At 54.7% G+C, this 21010-nt stretch overlaps 2 protein-coding genes across 2 annotated transcripts in view; one reads left to right on the top strand and one right to left on the bottom strand.

Moving 5' to 3' along the window:
• Positions 1 to 21010, bottom strand: part of PGS1 (phosphatidylglycerophosphate synthase 1) — a 584793-nt gene that overhangs the window by 173315 nt on the left and 390468 nt on the right. The window lies entirely within an intron of this gene.
• TIMP2 (TIMP metallopeptidase inhibitor 2) overlaps positions 15274 to 21010 on the top strand; it is a 51067-nt gene continuing 45330 nt past the window's right edge. Inside the window, exon 1 of the mRNA XM_004275535.4 lies at positions 15274 to 15731. Within this exon, the coding sequence (XP_004275583.1) occupies positions 15602 to 15731 (130 nt within the window). The 5' untranslated portion in view covers positions 15274 to 15601. The remainder of the gene's footprint in view (positions 15732 to 21010) is intronic.

Genomic DNA, 21010 nt, shown 5'->3' with positions numbered 1-21010 from the left:
ATGGGATTAGACAACAAGTGGCTTAGAAGAAGAGACCAGGCCTCAAGCATTTCTCTATGCCCAGTGCCTAGCACAGCTGGTGACACTCCATTTTTTGAACCATACTTGGAGAGAAAATAAACGAGAACGAGTGTAGCTATTCTTCCGGAATTTTCAGGTGTTTATATCAAAACCCCCTTCTCTTCTCTGCTTCCATATCCGGTGCTGTTCTTTCACTGCCTCTTGTTTTCAAAGCCCAAACACAGAACCCACATTGCAATTGAGTCCCCCACAGTGTGACTTTGGGAAAAGAGGTGAGGAGAAAAACGAGTAGGTGCCTGGTCACCAGAGCAGCTGGGCTGCGGAGGTGGCCCTCGGCAGAGAGGCGGTGGAGAGACCGAGGAGAACCTTCGTGGGAAACAGGGGTGTGGCCGGGACGAGGCGAGCCTGGATGCTTTTATACTATCAGCATATTTCATGGCAAAAAACTTGGCCTCGTTGCTGAAAAAGCCTTCAGCCCAAGACACGCAACCTTTCTTGTTTTCTTTGTTGAAGGTTAACTTTTCGCAAGTTAAATTTCCTCCTACTCATCCAGCCTCATCAAGGAGCTTTGGCACATAAAGCTTTGCTGAGCGCAATAAAACAAAGCCTCAAAAAAAATAACATATGAGTGTTCCGAGAACGTTTCTGGGAAAGCATGGCCAGCCAGCTTGTTCTGCAGCCTTCCTTTCCCCCCACTCAGCTCCCAGACTTGGACCCACCCTCACCCTTATCACAGCGTGTGGGCAGCAGGGTCTTTCCCCCACGCCTACCCCTGGGGCCACAGCACTTCCTCCAGAGCAGCTGGCTGGAGCCCAGTCCTAAGGCTGATCCCAGAACGGTGGTCACCCGTCTTCTCCATCTGTGGGAAATTAGCAAAATAAGGAAGATGTATCAGTCTTTTCAGAAAATGGGATCTCTTAAGCTGATGGAGCTGGCTCTCGTTCTGACATTGGGTCTGTATTTGGTTTGCTTTCCCCTGCAAATAAAAGAAAACTCCAACTCAACAGGTGTAAACCAGAAGAATGGTTTAAAAATCTCACTTAACACGGAGCCCTGAATCAGCGACACGCTCAGCCTGACTGCACGCAGCTATCATTGCCGGATGCGGTTTCCTTTCTCGCGGTGTTCGACTGATTCTCACATCCTAACCATGGCAGAACCATCCTTTAGTTCTGTTCTGGGCTGCTTCCCCCAGGAAGGGAAGAGGATTGTTGGACCAAATTCTGGATATTTCTCCAGGTGTCAAGCAATTTCTACAGACACGATTCCTGTCACCTGGTACCTTTTCCTCTGAGATGGTCACCCGCGTACAGATAAGTACAAACTGTTGGCAAGAAATTAAAAGCTTAACCCAACTAAGCAGTGACTGCATTTTCTTTCTTTTCTTTTTTGGCCGCACCACATGGCACGTGGGATCTTAGTTCCCTGACCGGGGATTGAACCCATGCCCCCTGCAGTGCAAGTGTGGAGTCTTAAACACTGGACTGCCAGGGAAGTCCCTGCATTTTCTATACCAATAAAATCATCTTTGCAAAAATGACTGGACAGGTTTTTGAAAAATGGGGATATGGGTTTGGGGTAATCAGATCTGAAAAGAGAAGCCTGGCACAGTGGGTGCCCAGTGCTAGCAGGCAGGAACGAGGTCTACGTGGGGGAGTGACCGGGAGGTGGTGTTCCAGTGCTGGCAATGGTCCACTTCTCCACTGTCTGGACGGTGGTCACTCACTGTCTTTACTTTGCAGGGATGTATCAAGCTCAACACTTAAGACTTGTGTACTTCTCTGTATGTATGTTGTCCCGGAACAAAAAATGTCTTTCGGTACCTCTCCACCCAGGGAACCCATGATGTTCTCTTTCAGGGCAGGTCAGAGGCAGGCACTCACCCTCCAAGCTGCTGAAGCCGGAGGTAGGAGTCTCAGGAATGGCACCTGCCAAGATGCCCCGTGAGAGGAAACAAGCCCCAGGGCCCCTCCCCCTCCCCTCCCACTAACGGCCCTCAAATTGTCACTCCATCCCAGTCCTTGTGTCTGACACCTGTCTTTTCTCCCACTCCATCTTCTGATGGCTTTGATTCCTCTTGTTCTTCTGCCAGCAAAGCTCTGTTTTTGCCAGCCCAAGAAAGAGAAGCTGTTCTCACCTCCCTCTTTTCTCTCCCTCACCCACGACCCCCACTCGGACCACCTGGATCCCCAGACCCGGAGCCAAGCCAGCAGACCCCATGGTTCCAGGGGCTACAGTGGGTGCCGGGTGGCAACAAATACTCATAGATTGGAGGTTGTCCTGCCCAAGAGAGAGGAGGGCAACAGAGAAGCTGATGGTGATGCCATGGGGAGTCCCATGCCTTACTGGTTAGATCACGACGGACGAGCTTGGTTCTCATGGGGCCTGGCTTAGAGACGAGCAGGGTGACAGCTGGATGGAAAACGTGCAGGGCACTGAGGAGGGGAGAGGCCATTCTTCGGCAGAGGACAGAGTCCAAGCAAGCAGAGATGGCTGTGCCACTTAAGCTCTTTTCCTGGGAGCACAAGGTTTGAGCCTTTGCCTCCCCTCCCCATCCTGTTCCCCGTGTCCCCCGGATGAGCTCTGGGAACGTTTCCTCTTTGTCTCAGCCCTCTCAGGCCTGAAAGAGAAGCTGAAGCTCTGTGCCTAGGCTCCTCTTGGGAGGGGCCTCCGTGCTGGTGTCACCAGACAAGGCAGGTGCCAAACCCAAGAGACAAGTGTTGGTGGAAAAGGAAAATTTGCTTTATTCAGGAGGCCAGCAACCTGGAAAGACTGATGTCCTAAGACCATCTCCAAGTTGCCGGTCGGGAGACAAAGGTTTTACAGGTCCTGTGACGGAGGGGGCCGCAGGGCGCCTGACCAGCTTGGGTACAATTCTCGATTGGTTGGCATCAAGGTGAAGTCTTGAGTATCACCAGCCTTCTGGTCTCAACCGGTCTGGAGTCTACATGCTTGCGTCAGCGGTTTTCATTGGAGTGGGTCTGCATCCCATAAAAACCACTCAGGACTGCGTGTCAAACATTTATTTATCTATATATTTCGGGGAACTGGGAGTTCGGTGACCCTGCTATGTGTCTGGTTCATAGTCTAAATTGTTACCAGTTTTCCCGACCAACAAATATTCTTTGCTTCTACATCTTCACATTTCCAAATCATTAACTCTGGAGCCAGCCCTTCTGAGACTCAGGGGAGGCCTGGGGGACGAAAGCAAAAGCCTTTTACTTCAAAGGACAGGGACACAGGGGCTGGCATGCTGTTTCAGTCCCCCTTTTCTCTGATACCTCTCAGTCTCGAGGGGAACAGGTGTTGGACAAGAAAGGGAATCACGTTTTTTTTTTGTTTGTTTTGGTTTGGTTTTTTTGGCCTCACTGTGCAGCACGTGGGATCTTAGTTCCCTGCCCAGGGATCGAACCCATGCCCCCTGCAGTGGAAGCGCAGAGTCCTACCCACTGCACCGCCAGGGAAGTCCCTGGGAATCACGTTTTGAACAGAGAGGCTAATCACAAACTTGGCAGAGAAACTCGGTTTTAGGGGGACTTTGTTTCAATGGTTCTCATTGAACCATGTCCTCAGCCCCTGCCTCACCCTCCCTGCCAGCTTCTCCTCAGGGACTCCCTTCCCCCACCAGCCTATCCTCACCAGGTCTGTGCCCACAAGCCCAGACTGGCTCCCCTCTATACCCCCCACCTCTTCCCCCGGGGAAAGCTTCTCTGTCTTGACTATCCAAATTTGACCCAACCTTTAAGACCCAACTTCCGCCATTCACATGTCTTTGAAAAAAAAAAAAAGTTACATTGAGATATAATTCACATATCATACAATTCATCCATTTAAAGTGTACAATTCTATAGTTTTGGGCACATTTACAGTCATGCGGCCGTCCCCACAGTTAATTTTAAAATATTTTTATCACTTCAAAAAGAAACTATCTCCCTTTGGCCCCTCTCTCAGCCCTAAGCCTATTCTGAATATTTCATATAAATGGAATCATATAATATGTGGCCTTTTGTGTCTGGCTTCTTTCCGTGAGCATGTTTTTGAAGTTCTGATGTAGCATGTGTTAGCGCTTCATTCTTTCTGATGCCAAAATCCTAGTCCATTGCCCAGAGGCAGCATATCTTGTTTATTCAGTCCTCACTCGATGGACATTTGAGTGGTTTCCACTTTTTGCTCTGATGAATCCACCATTCACCTTTAAACTTTTTCCAAGCACCTGGTCTGTGCATTGTAATCTCGCCCTCCTCTGCACAAATCCTGCCACTACTAATGTTAATTACCCTCTACCAAGCACCTACTATATTGCAGAATCCAAATTAGGCTCTTCTTATGTCGACAGACTGAATTCACACCATACCCCGAAGAATGTGGTATTATTTCCACTTTATGGATGAGAAAGCTTGAGCCCAGAGGAGTAAAGAGATTGGCCAACATCATGGTGGAAATGGGACTTGAACCCAAGTCTGTCCTGCCACAAAATCCTCCTGTTGTGTTTATCTCCTTTTTGGCATTTAAGCTTTCCTTAATTGGTTTTGCGTATTTTGGGGTCTCCCTCAAATTGTAAGCCTCTTCAGGGTAAGGACCATGTCTCACAGTTCTCTAGTCTTAGACCCAGTACCTTGCTGGACAGTCCTTCCACGCATATTTGTGGAGCTCCTGTTGGCTTGCAGTCTGTGGGGGATCTATGCATTTTGTCTCTTCAGCATCCCTCCCCTCAGCCTCCTCCTGGCTACAGGATGGGCATGTGCCTCAGGCCCAACCAATCAAAGCCCTCAATCGCGCTGCCCACAGTGATTGGCTCAAGGATGGGCCTAGGATCCAAGCCTGGCCAATCAGAGCCTTCCTCAAGTATTTTGCCATAGTAACGGCTGAGGACACCTGCTTACTCTTTGGGACTGGGAGCTATAGGGACCATCAAGCCTGGCATTGCCATTGGCAACTTCATCTTGCCTCCCGGGCAGAGCCTACATCAGAATGCCATGCAGATGTTTAAAATAGTATTGCAGGAAAATATTTAATTACATGGAAAGATGTTCATGATACCTTCCTGGGTTTAAAATAAGGCAGCTACAGAATAGAACATACAATATTACTTGCTACATAAGTGTTCATATATACCTGCACGTAAAGAATGGGTGATAGATGCCAAAATACTAACATCGGTTCTCTCTGTATGAGTATTGATCAGATATTTTTTCTTTGTTTATTTGAACTTTCAAAACTCAGGCTGAATTCTGTACTTTTTAGAAGTTTTTTTGTTTGTTTTCCTGTTTGTGTATTTTAAGCTAGAGCCCTTCAGTTCAGCCTGACTCATCTCATTTGCCTTTTTAGAGCACACAATTTTCTAACAACCCCATCATCTGCCCTGGTCCTGGGCTTCCCCACCCTTGGCCACTCTGCTCACCTGGGCCCCTCCTGGCCACCAAGGACCTGCCATCCCAGCAGTGCCTGGGTAATGCCATCCCCAGGTGTCTTACCGATTCTCGGAGAAAGGCAGGCCTCCCTCCCTCACTCATCCTGCTGGGTGTTGCGTTTCCATTCTCAGCTCACGAGGAACCTGCAAAAAATATTTTCTCTGGCAGTCAATTAGAGAGTAGCAGCCCCAGACATGCCTTCCAGGCGACGTCCGAGCCTGGAGCGGCTGCTGTCCTCCACCGCTGCCAGGAGACACGGTCAAAGACAAGGCCAGGGTTCTGACCTCACAGCCTTGAATAGGGCTCTTTGCCCCATCAAGGTGTGAGCAATAACAAGGCCTGGGAGGTGCAGCCCCACAGGATTCTTCTGCTGGAGCCAACCTCTCCCAAGCCGATGGCACAGAGCCATCATCCTGGGCCCAGACCCTGACTGCCTTCTCCGAATGCTGAAGGGTTCAAAGGGTGTGAGAGTCTCATGGGTGGGCAGTCAAGGGTCCAACTGTCCGCCCACCCGAGTGTCTCTCTGTGGGGGCCCTGCCCTCACTCCAGAGAGGTGTCCCTTCCTGTTCCCCTCCTGGGCCAGCCTGTCCTTCAGACCCCAGGCTCTGACTGCCCAGTTGGTACCAGCGGCCATAGCCGTTGAGCCAGGAGTGGGTAGTCACCTGACCCCGGCTGGCCCATTGGATCTGCTCTCATAAGAATGCTCTGGGTAAAAAGGCAGCCAGGCTGGGCTGTGAAAACACAGAGAAATCCGAGGAGAGAAAGGAGACAGAGAGACCGGCAGGTAGTTGAGATGAGCCATTCGGAGGAGTGAGAAGAACAAGAGGAATAAAGTAGGCCTGAGGGTTCTCCAGATTCCAGACGTTCAGAGGCTACATCCTTTGAAGAAAGCCCACTTTAGCCAACCTGTCTCATCTGGGTATTTATTCCTTACAACCCATAGATTCAGGGTTACGTTGAGAGTACCTGTTCCCAGGTGGGAAGATCTGAGCCTACCTTCAGGTGGAGGGAGACGCCCTCTTCTCATCCCTCTCCCCTCCCATTGGCTGAGGTCCCATTTGCTGCTCATTCCCAAGGGCCTTGAGTTCTTGAAGAAACTGCTTCCCTGCTACTGGGCATCTCCCCCAACCCTGTTCCAAGGGGAAGGAGTTTCAGGGCAGAGGGACCTTCCAGATCATGACCAAAAGTCACTGGCAACCTTGGTTCAGTGGATCCTCAAAAGCATGCTGAGGGCTTCCCTGGTGGCGCAGTGGTTGAGAGTCCGCCTGCCGATGCAGGGGACACGGGTTCGTGCCCCGGTCCGGGAAGATCCCACATGCCGCGGAGCGGCTGGACCCGTGAGCCATGGCCGCTGAGCCTGCGCGTCCGGAGCCTGTTGCTCCGCAACGGGAGAGGCCACAGCAGTGAGAGGCCCGCGTACCGAAAAAAAAAAAAAAAAAAAAAGACATGCTGATTGGGCATGCCTACCATGCCTAAGTTATGAAAAAGTAACAGGTTTTGCAGCCTGGCAGATTAGGGTTTGAATCCTGGCCCCAGCAGCCTCCTGGCTGTGGGATCTGCTTTGTTTCTTGGAGCCCTCATCACCAGTATCATCCGAGACCTGCCATGTGCTGGATGCCTTCCTGCGAGCTCCTGTAGAGGCCACTACCAGCAGGAACCCATTTTCCAAATGAGGAAGCAGAGACAGGAGAGGTTAAGCCATGGGGCACGAGTCACACAGCTGGTGATGGAGGATAAACCCTGGTTTATCTGATTCTGGGGAGCAGGTTTAGTCCAAAGAGAAGAAAAGATGTTGTGAGAAACCCTCATAAAATGAAGTTAGTGTGGTTCTCTACCCGGAAAAAGAGAAAGTAGACCTTCAACAGAAATGTTCTTCCAATGTTTACAGAGGAACTACATACAATGTCTGGGATTTGCTTCCAAATCGTCCATTGGGGCACGTGTTGATGAAAGAAGATTGGATGAGTTGATCATTTTCGAAGCTGGGCATTGGGACATGGGTGAACATTACGCTGTTCTCTCTCCATATGAATATGTCTGGAAGTTCTCATAATGAAAAGGTTGTTTTTAACGTATCGAGTAGGAACTCAGCCAGAGTTGAGGAGCGTTCGGCAAAGGATGTCAAGGTGCAGACGGTGGGCACCGACCATGAGGGAGCCCGGAGCCCCTCCCTGGCCCTGCCGACCACTCTCCCTCCCCACCAGTCTCCCTCTTGACTCCCATGTTGTCCAAGAACCCTCGGCTGTGAGTAATGAATGCGCCGCTCCGCGGGACATGTGTTTCCAATCACCGCTCAGCAGTGAGTCACCACGGACAGCTGCTGCCTGTCTCCGACTCCCACCCCTCACGTCGTCCAGATCCGCCCTGCCCCCACCCAGCTCTGCGCTCAGCTGACAGGCCCCTCCTGCAGCTCCTGCGTCCTCCTACCTCTGGGTCCTTCTGCCTAGAACAGTGCTCCCACCTTATCTGAATCATTCTGACCAACCTCCAGGTCTCTACCCCAGGCCATCCGGACCTCGCCGGTACCCTTGCTCCTTGTCTGGCCCCCAACACACTTTGCCATCATCTCTGCCTGTATTTCTACTAAAAGGTGGATCACGCTGTAGCAGGAAAGGGGCTGTTTTTGTTCCATCCACATCCCCGGCACCTGCACATGCCTGACACACAGCTGGGGCCCAATACAAACTTGTCGAATGAATGAATGAATGAGTAAACAAGTGAGCTATAACCTTAAGAAGTCGGGAGTCTCGGGGAAGGCAGACATGAAGACAAGTAACCCGTGTGAGAAAACGCAAGGGGTCTGAGAATTCCAGGTAAACGGGCCACAGAAGGGCAGTTTCCATCTCTACCCCTCCCTAGGGCGGCCCGCTCTCCACACCACCCCAGCCGGACACCTCCCTGGGAGGGAAATCAATCACGAGCCCCCTTTGGCTGTCTGGGCTGGCTCCTGGGTCTTGGCGAGGAAGGCTCTGAGGCCACGTCCAGGCTCAGCGGGGAAGGAGCGCTGGAGAGCGATATGCCTGGTGGCGGGCTGGGGTGGGGGGGACAGGGGGCTACTCGCCAGCCAGGAGGCCACACCTGGGACACCCGACTACCTGAGGAGTCAGACCACAGCCCAACTCGATGGGGAGTGCCAAGGGGGACCCAGGGCACCCTCTGTGTCTTCAGGAAGCTCAGCCTGCCTGGGTGCTGAGAGACGCAGCCCACCCAGCCCCTGTTGCCTTCCCTGTGGGCATCCAGGCGACCGGGCTCTGTGGTCAGATGACACCTGTCAGGGGAGCCTATGCTGGAGGATGCAAGTCACCTCCAGCAGTGACTGGGTGTTGGCCTTGTTCCTGGGCCAGGGAATGCCTGGGCAGAACTGGGGCTGTGCGGGGCAAGGAGAGAAACAGTGGGATTTGGGGCAGGACTGCACACGTGATCCCACTTCTACCAGGGGCTGGGCAGGCCTGGGGACATGGGGTCCCAGAGGGTGAGCCACTGCCTTTTGGCCCCTCTTGCCTGTGGAGTTGGGCTGCTGTCTCGTAGCTGAGGAGAGAGTGGGAGTGCCAAAAACTGAGAGTCAACGAGCCAGGCCCACAACTCCAGAGAGCAGCTGGAAATGGCGGTGAGGACCTGATGAATCACTTTTCAGGGAGCCGGGCCTCTCCTCGCCTTCCTCCTGGCTCTGTTCGTTGCCTTCTGATCTCTTTGTTGGGGACCAGAGCCACCCACGCGCCGCTCTCCGTCTTGTCTGGCAGTTCAGCTCAAGGTTGAACGAGGGCCTTTAGGCATTCTGTCCCCTCGCCCTCACCCCGGACTCTAGTGGATGACCTCCAGGGGCTGGGACCTCATCCGTTTGCTCCGAAGCTCGTCACAGAGGGAGGGAGTGAGACAGGTTGGAATCTGAAGGTGACAAGAAGCCGGATTGGGGTTGGAAGGAGCTTGGTGATGCTGACCACGGGCTGACCTCGCTGAGAACCTGAGGCATTCCCAGAGAAGAGAGACCGGGGCGGGGCAGGGGCGGGGGGCAAGGGGGAGAGAAGACAAGGCAGGAGCACAGAAAGGAAAATGGGATTGGGGAGAGGAAGGAGAGAGAGAGGAAATTCTTGGGCATAGTCCTAATCATAGCCTTGAAATGAAATTTACTGCTGCACTCAGCATGGGAAGCCAGCCAGAGCCGCCAAACCAGCCCCCCTTCTGTTTGGATTAGGCGATGACATCATGGCCATGGGCCATCACTCCCAACACCAAAGGAAGGGCAGGATGGCGGGGCGGGAAACCTGAGCCTCCTGCCTCTGGCTTGCAGGGAGGCGAACCTGAAACCACGAAAACTCAGCCCCAACCATCCCCTGCTGAGCTAGGCAGCCAGTCCCCCAGCTGTCCCGCCCCTTGCTCCTGGCCAGCCCCTGGTCCCCGGAATGCCAGCTGTGGCTGCTTCCGGGAGAAAGCCAGGGATGGAGAAGAACTGGTCCCATCTCTGCTCGCTGGCCCTCCTCCCTAACCCGCCCATGCGAGGAAGCACGTGACCGCATGCCCAGGGCCAGAAGGAAGTGGCCTGGGCACGAGCAAATGCAGAGCAGTGCCCCAAAGCGAGCCACTGCCTGCTGTCTCTCATAGTCCTTTGTTTTCCATGTAAATGAAGCCTACGGGGGGCTCTGGGAAGAGCCCAGTTCAGGGAGAGCTGAGAGGCAGACAGGTGGGGAACCGGAGGAGAAAAGCACAGCTCCGGGGTGTGGACTTCTGGGGCACAGACTGTGCAGGAGCGGCTCCCCGACCCTCCCTCGCTACGGGAAGGAGGGACGTGCCCTCCCTTGCAGGACTGGAGTCCCTTCTGAGTCACAGGGAGGCAAAACGCAGCCACAGGGAGCAGAGGCAGTGCCATCTGAGAGTCCATGGGAAGCAAGGTCTGAAAAGGCTTCCCAGCCCAGGGATGAAACCACGGCCGTGCCAGAGCCGCCTCCCTGGAGGAAGTGTTTACGTGCTGCCGGTCTAGGCTGTCTGCTCTGGATACTTCAGATGCGGCAGTGTCTTCAAGCCAACAACTTACTTCATGGGCTTTCTGTTCACCCCCAGGACAGCCTCCCTCCCTCCCTCCCTCCTTTCTTTCTGGAGTCACTCTAGAATGGATCAGAGCAGCATGGGTGGTGTGAGTACGCTGCCCGGTTTGCGAAGGCTGTGCTCTGCATAGTGGGGAGCGGGGAATTAAGACACAGGCAGGTTTGCAAGGGGTGTGCCCTGGCTCAAGGCTGCCTTTGCCCAGAGGGGACCTGCCTGGGAGGGGAGGAAGGGGGATTGACAGGGAGTGAAGGAGAGAGGCCAGGTCCTGCCTTCTTAAAGATGCTTTATGGGATGGCATAAAGTATAGCCACAGGCGCAGCCAAAGAAACCCCAATGGGAGGCGTGAGCCAAAAGCAGTGTAGAGGACGGGGCAGGAGCTTTGGAGAGTAAATGCCTAGAAAGAGCTGCAGCCAGGGCAGGCTTTAGTAGTGACGTACCGAAAATGTAGAGAAATGGCCATATTTCTGCCCCAAGTGCTGTCCATTTTAGGGTTGGACCATCATCTGAAATTGCTTTCCCCACACGAGGAGCAGGATATGACATCTATCTCATCACCTAAGTCCCCGTCACCCGGAGACATGCAATGAACTTTTTGGTGAACACCTGTTCATACATCCGTCTGCATCCCTGCATATGTGTAATTTCCCATAAATGGACTATCACGCATGCTGTATGCTCATGCACACATTATTATTATTATTAATTATTTTGGCCATGTGGCTTGTGGGATCTTAGTTCCCCGACCAGGGATGGAACCCAGGCCCTCAGCAGTAAGAACGTGGAGTCCTAACCACTGGACTTGCCAGGGAATTTCCATGGGCACTTCTTAAACAACAATCTTTATACTATTTCTTGCCTTCCCTCTCTCCCGTGAGAACCAGTATGGACAGAGCACCATCTCCCAGCCTGTTCTCTGGGTGATACGTGGGTACAGGGACCCTCCCTACGCATTACTATTTGCCCTACAGAAACGGAACCTTGTTGTTTATATCTGCATTTGGTCTCAAGACCAACGATTTTTATCAATTTCCCTAGTTAGGGGTTATCAGCTAGGGAAGTTTTGCCACCCAGGGGACATTAGCAATGTCTGAGGACAGTTTGGTTGTGCAAATTGGGGGGAAGATGCTGTTAGCATCTAGAGGGTAGATACCAGGGTTATTGCTCAATACCCCCGCCATGCACAGGACAGCCCCGCTGTGCAGAGGACGGCCCCACCAGAGAAAGGTCTGGCCCCAAGGTCAGCAGTGCCGAGGCTGAGAAGCTGGCCCAGCGGAAGAGGATTCATAATGAAATTAATGAAATGAAACAAAAATCGAAACGTCCTTTAGAGTGTCCACGGCTGATCACAAAGATGTTCATGTTGACTGTGCAGTGACCCGTAGCCCATCTTCACGCCACACACAGGTCATTCTTATTCACCTTCTTGTCCCCTTTGGGATGTCCTATGGTAAACAGCCCCGCCAAGGAACTTTGGGGACAGATGTCTGGGCTGCGTGTGGCACCGCCACCTACTGTGGCCAGGAATCTGATGCCCGGAGTCGACACGGGGGTGGCGGTGGGCATCAAGACCCCGTTGCCAGCTGCCCATTCCTCTCCGGGGGCCACACATGACAAACCGCCAGGCACAGGGACGCATCCCTCACCCTCATCAGCCACCAGCTCCCGCGACCCCGGACCGGCCCGAGACACGCCCACTCTTTCGGGGCCAGATTCCTGAGCCTGTGGGACCGATTTTCACACTACATACTGTAGAGCGTCTGGCTCTCTGGAACCTGCCGGAAGGAGTGTGAGGCCTTCAGCTCCGCTCCAGCTGTCTCGAGGGAGAAAACACTCCAAGCTCAGGAGGAAATGGATCTTCGGTAAACTGGGAGAGCGAATCGAGTGAGAAGAGGCGTCTCTGATGCCTATCCTCGTGCTGGCTGGACAGGGCCTCCTCTCTGAGCCTGGTGAGGTCACTCTGACTCGGTTTACCTGAGAGGAGCAGGAAGGACCCTGGACAGCGTTTACGCTGCCAAGCCCAGCCCAGGATGTGTTTGCTAGGTGTGCTCCCACAGGGGTGGGACCGGCTGACAGCTCTGCTGGGCTCTGCCTTGAGAAAGTCTCTTTGGGAAGGAGGCAGGGGCAAAGTGGGCGTTCCTGGTGGGAAGTAGTGGCCCCAGGGGGTGCGGGTGATGATCTGAGGGTCCTAGAAGCCCCCCTCCCCGGCCGGCCTGGCAGGTGCTGCCCCCTCCTGTCTGTCCTGAGTCCTGCCGGGAGTCACAGATACAAGCCGAGGTCCAGCAGGCTGTGGTCAGAATGCACATGGGGGCTGGGCGGGGGTCTCCCGTATGGCTCCCCTGTTAGCCTGCCCCCTAAGATCAAGGTCCGGGAAGCTAGTTAGGAGAGAAGCCCATGGAGAGAGCTATCAGCCTTCGGGTCCTCCTTCTTCCTGCACGTGGGGCGCCCTGACCCTGACCTCCCTCCTTGGACAGAGGTCAGAGCTGCGGCCCTCTCCCCACATTCATCCCCAGTTGCTGAGCCCTCTTGGCGGTGGAGCAGAGAGCGTGTGAAAGGGCATCTGTTGACACCGTAGTCAGATCCTAATGTACTTCTTGTCTTCAGTAGATTCCTCACCTGGGGCCTCAGTTCCCGTGGTTTTGAGATGGGAAGATTCTAACTAGGAGCACAGGCAGAGGACGACGAGGAGGAATGGAGAGGCCGGGGCAATGAGGCGGGGCGCCCAGGAGCCAAGGCCGCCACAGGCACCGTGAAATGGCTGCGCAGGTCAGGGTGGGGTGCGCTTTCGGGGGCTGCTCTGTCCCTTCACCTGCTGTGCCCTCGTGAAAGTCGTTTAACATTCAATGCCTCCTGATGGCAGCCACCACATGCACCGGATTTTAGAGCCTCTGCTCAGCCATGCTCAGAAATCCACTAGGAAGGGGACTTTATCATCGTTTTGTGGATGGGGAGACAGGCTTGGCAAGGCCAGCGAGGAGGCTGGGCTGCTGCAACTCTGAGTCACAGGTAAACCCTCTGCCCTCACTCCTGCCGATCCTACCACAGAGCTCCATCCTTTCAGAGGGGCCCGCTGCGCCCCTCTGCTCCAAAGCTTCCAGAAGCTCTGACCTCAGAATAAAACACGGTCCCCTCCCAGACCCTCTAAAATCTCCTCCATGGCTCCTCTCCCCTCACTTCTCTTCTCCTTCACCAGCTCAGGAGTCTTTCTACCCACTGGCCCAGGGACCATTGTCCGTTCTGTGGAGGCCTGAATGCCCAGCTCTCAGGACAATGCCCACTGCAGACGCTCAAGTAAGCATTGTTGATGGAAGGAAGGAAGGCAGGCCAGCCCAGGCCCCTCATTTCCTGCCCTGTGCCTGGCGTGGACCCCTATCCCCTTCTGCACCATCATCAACCTACCTGTAATGTATTTCTCACCCTCAGGTATACTTGATCATTTATGTGTCTATCTTGCCTGAAAGGCTGAGAGCCCCTAAGATAGATATTTGTTTCTTTCATAAACTGACAAATTGATTTCAGCTTCTGTAAAGTTCAAGAGCATTTCGTTCCACTTGCAATAACAAAGAAAGAAAGAAATGAAAAGGCTACAGGCAGCCAACTTGCGATAATTTTCCAAATTAACTGTGCTTAAAAAATTAGCATTTCACAAATGACACGACTTTATTTTACAGAAACAAAAGCCGAAAAAGTGACTTTGGAATTGTTAGAGTACTAAAAATAACTGCCCTGCCTATTTAACTTTTCTTCAAGTTGTCTGTTTCAAAGCACGCACAAACAGAAAGAAGCTGTTTTTCCATTGTTTCAGTATTTCCCAGTTTCACATCTCAAGTTAGCAACACAGTTTAGCGGGCAATTATTCTTTAATTGTGTCATTTTTCTCAGTTTACAACTCCCTGGCTAGATCACAAACATCCTGCTGGCAAGAACGAGGCTTTATGTGTAACAGTGCCCACCACAGAGAGGGCTCAGAGACAGGTAGACAGGGACCCCAGGGGCCACACTTTCTGTGCCATCCACACCTCTAAGACCCTCTGCCCTACCGTGGAACACAGAACTGTTTTGGGAAAAGTCCTTCAGCTCCCACATTTGTAGGCTAAGGGAGCAGAGCCCGGAAAATGCCTTCATCCGATCCTACTGTCTCTTGGGCTCCTGCCCCCACCCCCCGCCCCGCTGGCTGGTCAAAAATATGGCCAGTTTATATAAAATCCTGTTTTGTTCATAGTAACCACTCTCCCCTCCCCCTCCAACTCTACTGGCCAAGCGCACTTAAAATTCTAAGGCCTCCATTTGAAAAAGGAATCCTCGGTGAATTTCAGGAGGCCACCCAGCCAAAGGGGCCTGGGAAAGCGACGGCAGGGAACGTCCTTTTCCTCAATCCCTGGCTAGAATCTCAGGGACCCCAGGGGTGGAAGGGAATCAGGCAGTGTACATCTCCAGTGCCAAGCTGGAGGGGAAGGGGTGGTGCGTGGGCCGCCTGTGCCCTGGAGGGGTGGGCTGCGAGTCCCAAGTGCTGAGTCAGGGTCCACTGGGCACTGTCCTCCGCAGCGCCCCCCCCCCCCAAGCTCTGGAGATTTGGGAGGCTGCGGGGTACGGTCCCGGACGGTAGGAAGCCAGGTGCGCAGCGGCGGCTGCCGCCGGTGCCAGGCTGGACACAACAAAAGCCGGGCTTGGGGGAGGGCCGGGAGGCGCGGGAGGCGAGCGGGGAGGAGGCGGCTGGGAGCTCCCGGAGCCGGCATTGGCCGCCCGCCACTGGGGGGCGGAGCCCAACAATCCTCGGAGAGCAATAAAAGGCCGGCTCGGCCCGCGCCCGCGGCGCACACAACCATAGAAGGCAGCTGAGTATCGGCGACCAGGCCCGCGGCGCGCTAGCTCGCTCTCTCGCTCGCTCGTTCGTTCGCTGCTCCCCGGCCCGCTCTCGTCTCCGCGCTGCCGGCCGCGCCCCGCGCCCCCTCATCGCCCCCGCGACCAAGAGCCGAGAAAGTTTGTGCGGCGTGTGCGGGCCGGAGCGGAGGGCGCGGCCGCGGAGCGCCGCCCAGACCCGCGCTGCCCCGGCCGGCGAGAGGGGAGCGCCCCGAGCCCAGGCGGCGGCGGCTAGCCGGAGCCCGAGCCCGCGCCCCCGCCCCCCGCCCGCCATGGGCGCCGCGGCCCGCAGCCTGCGGCTTGTGCTCGGCCTCCTGCTGCTGGGGACGTTGCTCCGCCCGACCGACGCCTGCAGCTGCTCCCCGGTGCACCCGCAACAGGCGTTTTGCAATGCAGACGTAGGTAAGGACGGCGACCCCGCCCCGGCCCGGCGCCCACCGCCCCTACGGGACGTGCTGGACCCGTAGGTTTCGCCGGCGCCCCGCCCGCCCGCATCTTGCAGAGGGACCCAGCGCCCGCCTCCGGGGCCTCGGTGCCTTCTAGAATCCTGCAAGTTGATGCCAAAATCGTACTTTTTACCCCCTTCCTTCTCTTCCTTTATTTTCCTCTCTGCCGAGATGCTTCTCAACCTCAAAATTCCACCGAAATTCCGCTGCAGCTCCAGCCCCAGAAAAGGGAGCCAGGGAACGGATTGGATTTTGGCAGGCGGAGGGCCCCGGGATGCCAGCGCGGGGGGTGGGGTGGGGAGGGGGGGGCGGAGCGGGGAGAGTGCGGGACACAGCCTAGGGGGTGGGGGGACTCTCGACCTCGGTGGGTTGAAGGACCGGGGACCCCAGGAAGAAACTTTCACAGGTGAGATGGGACTTGGGCTCCTCTGGGCTTGGAGCTGGGTGGGGAAGAGCTGCGCTGCCTGGGCCTCTCCCACCAAGCCGCCTGTGGGGCTCACCAGATTAGTCTGGGGCTGGATGGAAGCTTCCCTCCCCTGGTCAGGTTCCCCAAGGGCTCAGTGGAGCAGCTGGAAAGAGCCCCAGGGCCGGCTCCTCCCACGTCCTGCCCAGGAGGCATTGCACACAGGGACAGGCAGGAGGGTCCCTGAGTGGTGACTGCTTTTTCAGGACATCCACACAAGCTGGGGACTTTGGTGACTGGAGGTTGCAGGTAGTATGGCTGCTCAGGGTGCCCGACAAATATCTGTTCCCCTCAGGACCCCTTGCTCCCCACACATGGGAGCTAGCGAGGAAAGGAGGAGAGCCCAGCTATTTGTTCTGATACGCAGAGGGGCAGGAGACAGAAGTGGGGAGAATGCAGCAGAAATGGGAGGAACCCCCTGGGCCCTGGAGGTTTCCATCCAGTTCTGGCACTTGCAGGCCTCTACTGCCCTGGTGACAGTCAGCCAGGTTTTCCTGGGGCAGGTTCAGTTTAACCAAAAGGATGGGTGCACAGCAGGTGGGCCTCTGCAGCTCACTCTCACCTCCTGACAGGTTTGTTTTCTGCTACTAAGTCTCAGCTGCCAGCCGTGCATCCTCTTGCCAGCTGTGGTGAGGCTGGGCTGCCCTCGCCTGTGCAGACTCAAAGGCAGGGTCTCCGGGTTTCTCCTCTTGTCAGCCATGCCCCTCTGATCTCCCCACACTCCCCACGGCTCCTGGCCACGCTTCAGTTGGCCCTTGGCGCTGCCGCTGTTGGCCTGGCGCGGGAAGTCTTCAGGTGACCCTACCTGTGCGCATCACGTAGCTCAGGCCACCTGCACTTGGGGCACGGTGTGTGCTTGCAGAGTGGTTTCCACACAACCCGAACTGGGGAAGTTCTCCAGTTTGGCTTCGCTGCTCAGCAAGACTGGTGGGGGGAGGAGAGGCTCCTCCCAGTGGCGGAGCCAGGATTGGCCTTGCATGCGGTGTCCCCTGGGAGTCCAGGCCTGTCCAGGCCCCTTGCGGAGAGAGAGGCTGTGCTTCTAGGGCAGAATCAGGCCCAGGCTCAGAAGGAATCCGTGGCTCAGGAGACTCTAGGGCTTGGTTCACAGGGGCTGAGCAGGAAGGGGTCGGGCCTTGGGTCCACCTCACACCCCTCGGCCGCACGGAGAGAATGCCCAGCCAGCCACTCCCATCCTTGCCCAGTGTCAGCTGAGGCAGCGCTGGGGCCGTTTCTGCTTTGGGTTTGGATCAAGGGCAGCAAAGGTCAGGCTGCAGCAGTGTCCGAATGCCCCAAGGCCCCCTCTTGTTTTGCGCATTACCCTCTCCTCCACCTGCATCTGCTGGCATTTATGGCTTAGTCATCACATCAGAATCATCGTAGAGCCAAAACTTTTAACCCCAGCCCAGCTCAGAGGTTCCACAGCATCGCGCCACAAAGCCCATTACATTAGGTTCCCATGGCTGCTGTAACAAGTGACCACAAACTGTGGGGCGTCAAACAGCGAGAATTGATTCTCTCACAGTTTAGGGGGCCTGACATCCAAAATGAAGGTGTTAGCAGTGTAGGTTCCTTCTGGAGGCTCTGAGGGAAAATCGGTTCCACCCCTGGTGGCTCCAACAGTCTTTAGTGTCCCTTGGCTTGTAGACACATCACTCCAGTCACTGCTCTGTCTTCTGGTGGCCTTCTTCTCTGTGCGTGTCTCTGTGCCCTCTCCTCTTATGAGAATACCCGTCGTTGGGTTCAGGGCCCTCCCTAGTCTGCTATGACCTTATCTTAACTTGATCATATCTGCAAAGACCCTATTTCCAAATAAGGTCACATTCACAGGTTCTGGGTGGACATGAATTTGGGGTGGATGCCGCCCAGTATTGTTCCATGGGCAGCCCTTCTGTGCTTAGTCAACTCGGGATATGTCCCAGAGACATCCCGGGGTGGCCATGGAGTAAACCCCACAGTGAAAGCTGTAGCCTTTCCGCATCTGCCTCTCCTTTGGGTAGTGCAAGTTCATGGCTTCTGGGTGATGATTCCCCGCTCTGGCCGAGAGCATAATTGCCTCGGGTCTGGATCTCTTTGTAGACATCGAACGTCTGGCTCAGACCTTGGCTTTTGTTGTTTTAAAGCCCTACAGGTGACTGTACCACCAGGGCAGTGGCCCGGGGGTTCAGGAAGGGTGATGGTCTGCTGTACTTGGGGTCCCTAAAGACTGACCTTTAGTGCAGTGTGCTGGCTCCTTTAATTGTTGGCTGGACGCAGGCTTGTGAAATGGCTTGGTGTCTACAAGAGGCAGTTGGTTTAGGAAACATTCATTTTTCTGTCTGCCTGTGTAAGGATTTCTGGGGGCATCTCCTTAGCTCTTGCAGCCGGTAGGATTGGAACTGGGGTCAGCAAAAGAGTTTGTTATGAGATTGAGGATGAAGGGGTGGGAAGAGGTGACCGGGGCTCCTCCTGGAAGGCCCCGCTCCCTGTCCTTTCCAGAAAAGTGAGGATGAGCTTCCTTTCCAGGAAGTCTTTTCGCGTCTTAGAGCCCTGCTCGGATGTGCCGCCAGCCTCGTTTCCTCTCATCTAATGGGGTCCTTCGCCATCTCCTACAGGCCTGCGCGGCTCCAGTAACCTGGCTGGAAACCAGCTTTGGGCTTGCTCTTCAGGTAGTGCCACAGTGCGGGAGCCTGGAGTTCCTTAGCCAGCTGAGTGGCTTGGCAGACCTGGGCCGCTTGGGCCGGTTTCTGGGGTCGAGGGTGAATCCAGGAGCTCTCTGGGCCCAGATGATAAACTCTCCCCCACGGCCTGGATGGCGAGGCCCAGGGCCACTGTCTCCCAGGAGGGCAGTCTCCATGCCGTCTTTCTCAGGATGCTCCCATTTCTAGACGCTGCTTTTTGCAAACCCTCCGGTGGTCTCTAGCACCAGGTGGGGCAGGGCCCACAGCCTGGTTGCCAGGGCAAACAGGCTGGCCTTGGGCACACACTGATGGGGGCCAGATAGCGGCCACTCGGGGAGAAACACAGTAGGCACTCAGAAGCGGCAGCATCCGCACCAAACACGTGCTCGGGGAAAGCAAGGCAGGTGAGCTTCCTGTGCGTTGAGTGAGGCCTTGAGTGCACGGGGGCTGGGATGGGGGTGGTGCTGTGTAAAGACACTGTTGGCAACTCCTTTCGCAAAGTGTATAATCAGTCTGTGTTTCGTAATCCCGATTTTCCTATCGGGCTCACCTGTGTTGCAACAAGCAGTTACAGGGTGCCCAGCTCTGCCCCAGGGGACATAAGGGAGAAGCAAGGCATGATCCCTGCCCTCAGGAAGGAGCGCTAGGACACTGGTGCCAAGCAGTGTGGAAGCACGTTTAAGACTGTGGGTCAGGGTGGGCAGAAGACATGTAGACTCCCCCCACCCCGACTGCCCGCCAGGGGCGTGGCTTAAAGTAAGTCAGCCTCCATGTGCTTCGGGCAAATAATGAACCAAGTAACTGTCACAAGGTGAAAAGCATTTGGGCATCTGAAGAGAGATAACGGGTTCCGATGAGAGGATGGGGAGGGGGCCTTGGGGGGCCCTCGAGTTCCTGGGCTTGGTCTTGGACAGTGTTCCTGGAAGGATGTATTCTCCAGGGGAGCGACTGGAACCTGGGTTGGGAGATGGGAAGAGATGTGTGCAGCGCTTGGAGGCTGTGCTGCGGGCATGGCACGTGGCTGGGAGGGAGCTCTCCGCACCCCACGTGTTCCTCCCTCTCTGATCTGAGGACATGGTGCCAGCCTGGGGCCTGCTGGGTCCCCTGGAGTCGGTGGTCCTGGCCGCTAGTCCTTGAGCTGCAGGTGGGCTTGGGTCCTGCCGCTCTTCTTTTTCATCTCAGCTGGCTTGCCCAGAGCATCCCATTGGTGCGGGTTTAGACGACTCCCAGGCTTTGGGGGTCGGGGGTGGACGCAGCCACCCGTGTCCTGATGCAGAGCTGCTGATCCAGTGCCCAAGGGGCTGTGGGAGCAGATGAACCCCTTGGGTTCCAAAATGGCTAAGAGGTATGCTTGGAGGACCCCAGGAGGTCTGAAGGATGGGAAAAAACAGCAGGAAAAAGCAAAAGCATGTGTATAACTGAATCACTGTGCTGTGAACCTGAAACTGTCACAACATTGTTAATCAACTGTGACTCCAATATAAAATGAAAAGTTAAAAAAATAAAAATTAAAAAACAATGAAATATATAAGTACTAAGGAAGTAATGTACGAAGTGATGACTATAGCTAACACTGCTGTATGACGTATAAGAAAGTTAGGATTTGCTCTCTTAAGAGTTCTCGTCACAAGGAAAACATTTTTTTTGTTTTTTATATCTATGAGATGATGGATGTTAATTGAACATGTTGTGATAATCATTTCATAATACATCTAAGTCAAATCGTTACGCTGTACACCTTAAACTTATACAGTGCTGTATGTCAATTATATCAATAAAACTGGGGGGAAAAAAGCATAAAAGGAGATAAAGAGAAGGCAGACTAGGGGTGTAAGTGCCACCGAGCTCTCCCCTGCCCTGGAGCTCGACTCAGGTGCCTGCCCTAGACACCCCTCCACCCTGCAGTGTGTGTGAGAGCACACACACTCCACACACACACGAACAAGGGGCTGAGGGCAAGTGGTCTTGTGGCTAGGATGGTCTTTCTGGAAAGAGAAGGGCAGACTTAGGAAATCAAGGTTGAAAGCATAAAGAACCCTAAATTGGAGGGTGGAGCTGGGGGAACATGTACCAGGCATGGTTCAGTGCATCATTTTGCAGTGCCAAGGACAGGGA

Source organism: Orcinus orca, chromosome 19 (genome assembly GCF_937001465.1).
Source record: "Orcinus orca chromosome 19, mOrcOrc1.1, whole genome shotgun sequence".
In the NCBI taxonomy this organism is placed as follows: Eukaryota; Metazoa; Chordata; class Mammalia; order Artiodactyla; family Delphinidae; genus Orcinus; species Orcinus orca.
The sequence above is the reverse complement of the archived record's forward strand: the minus strand, read 5'-3'. Positions and strand labels throughout refer to the sequence as shown.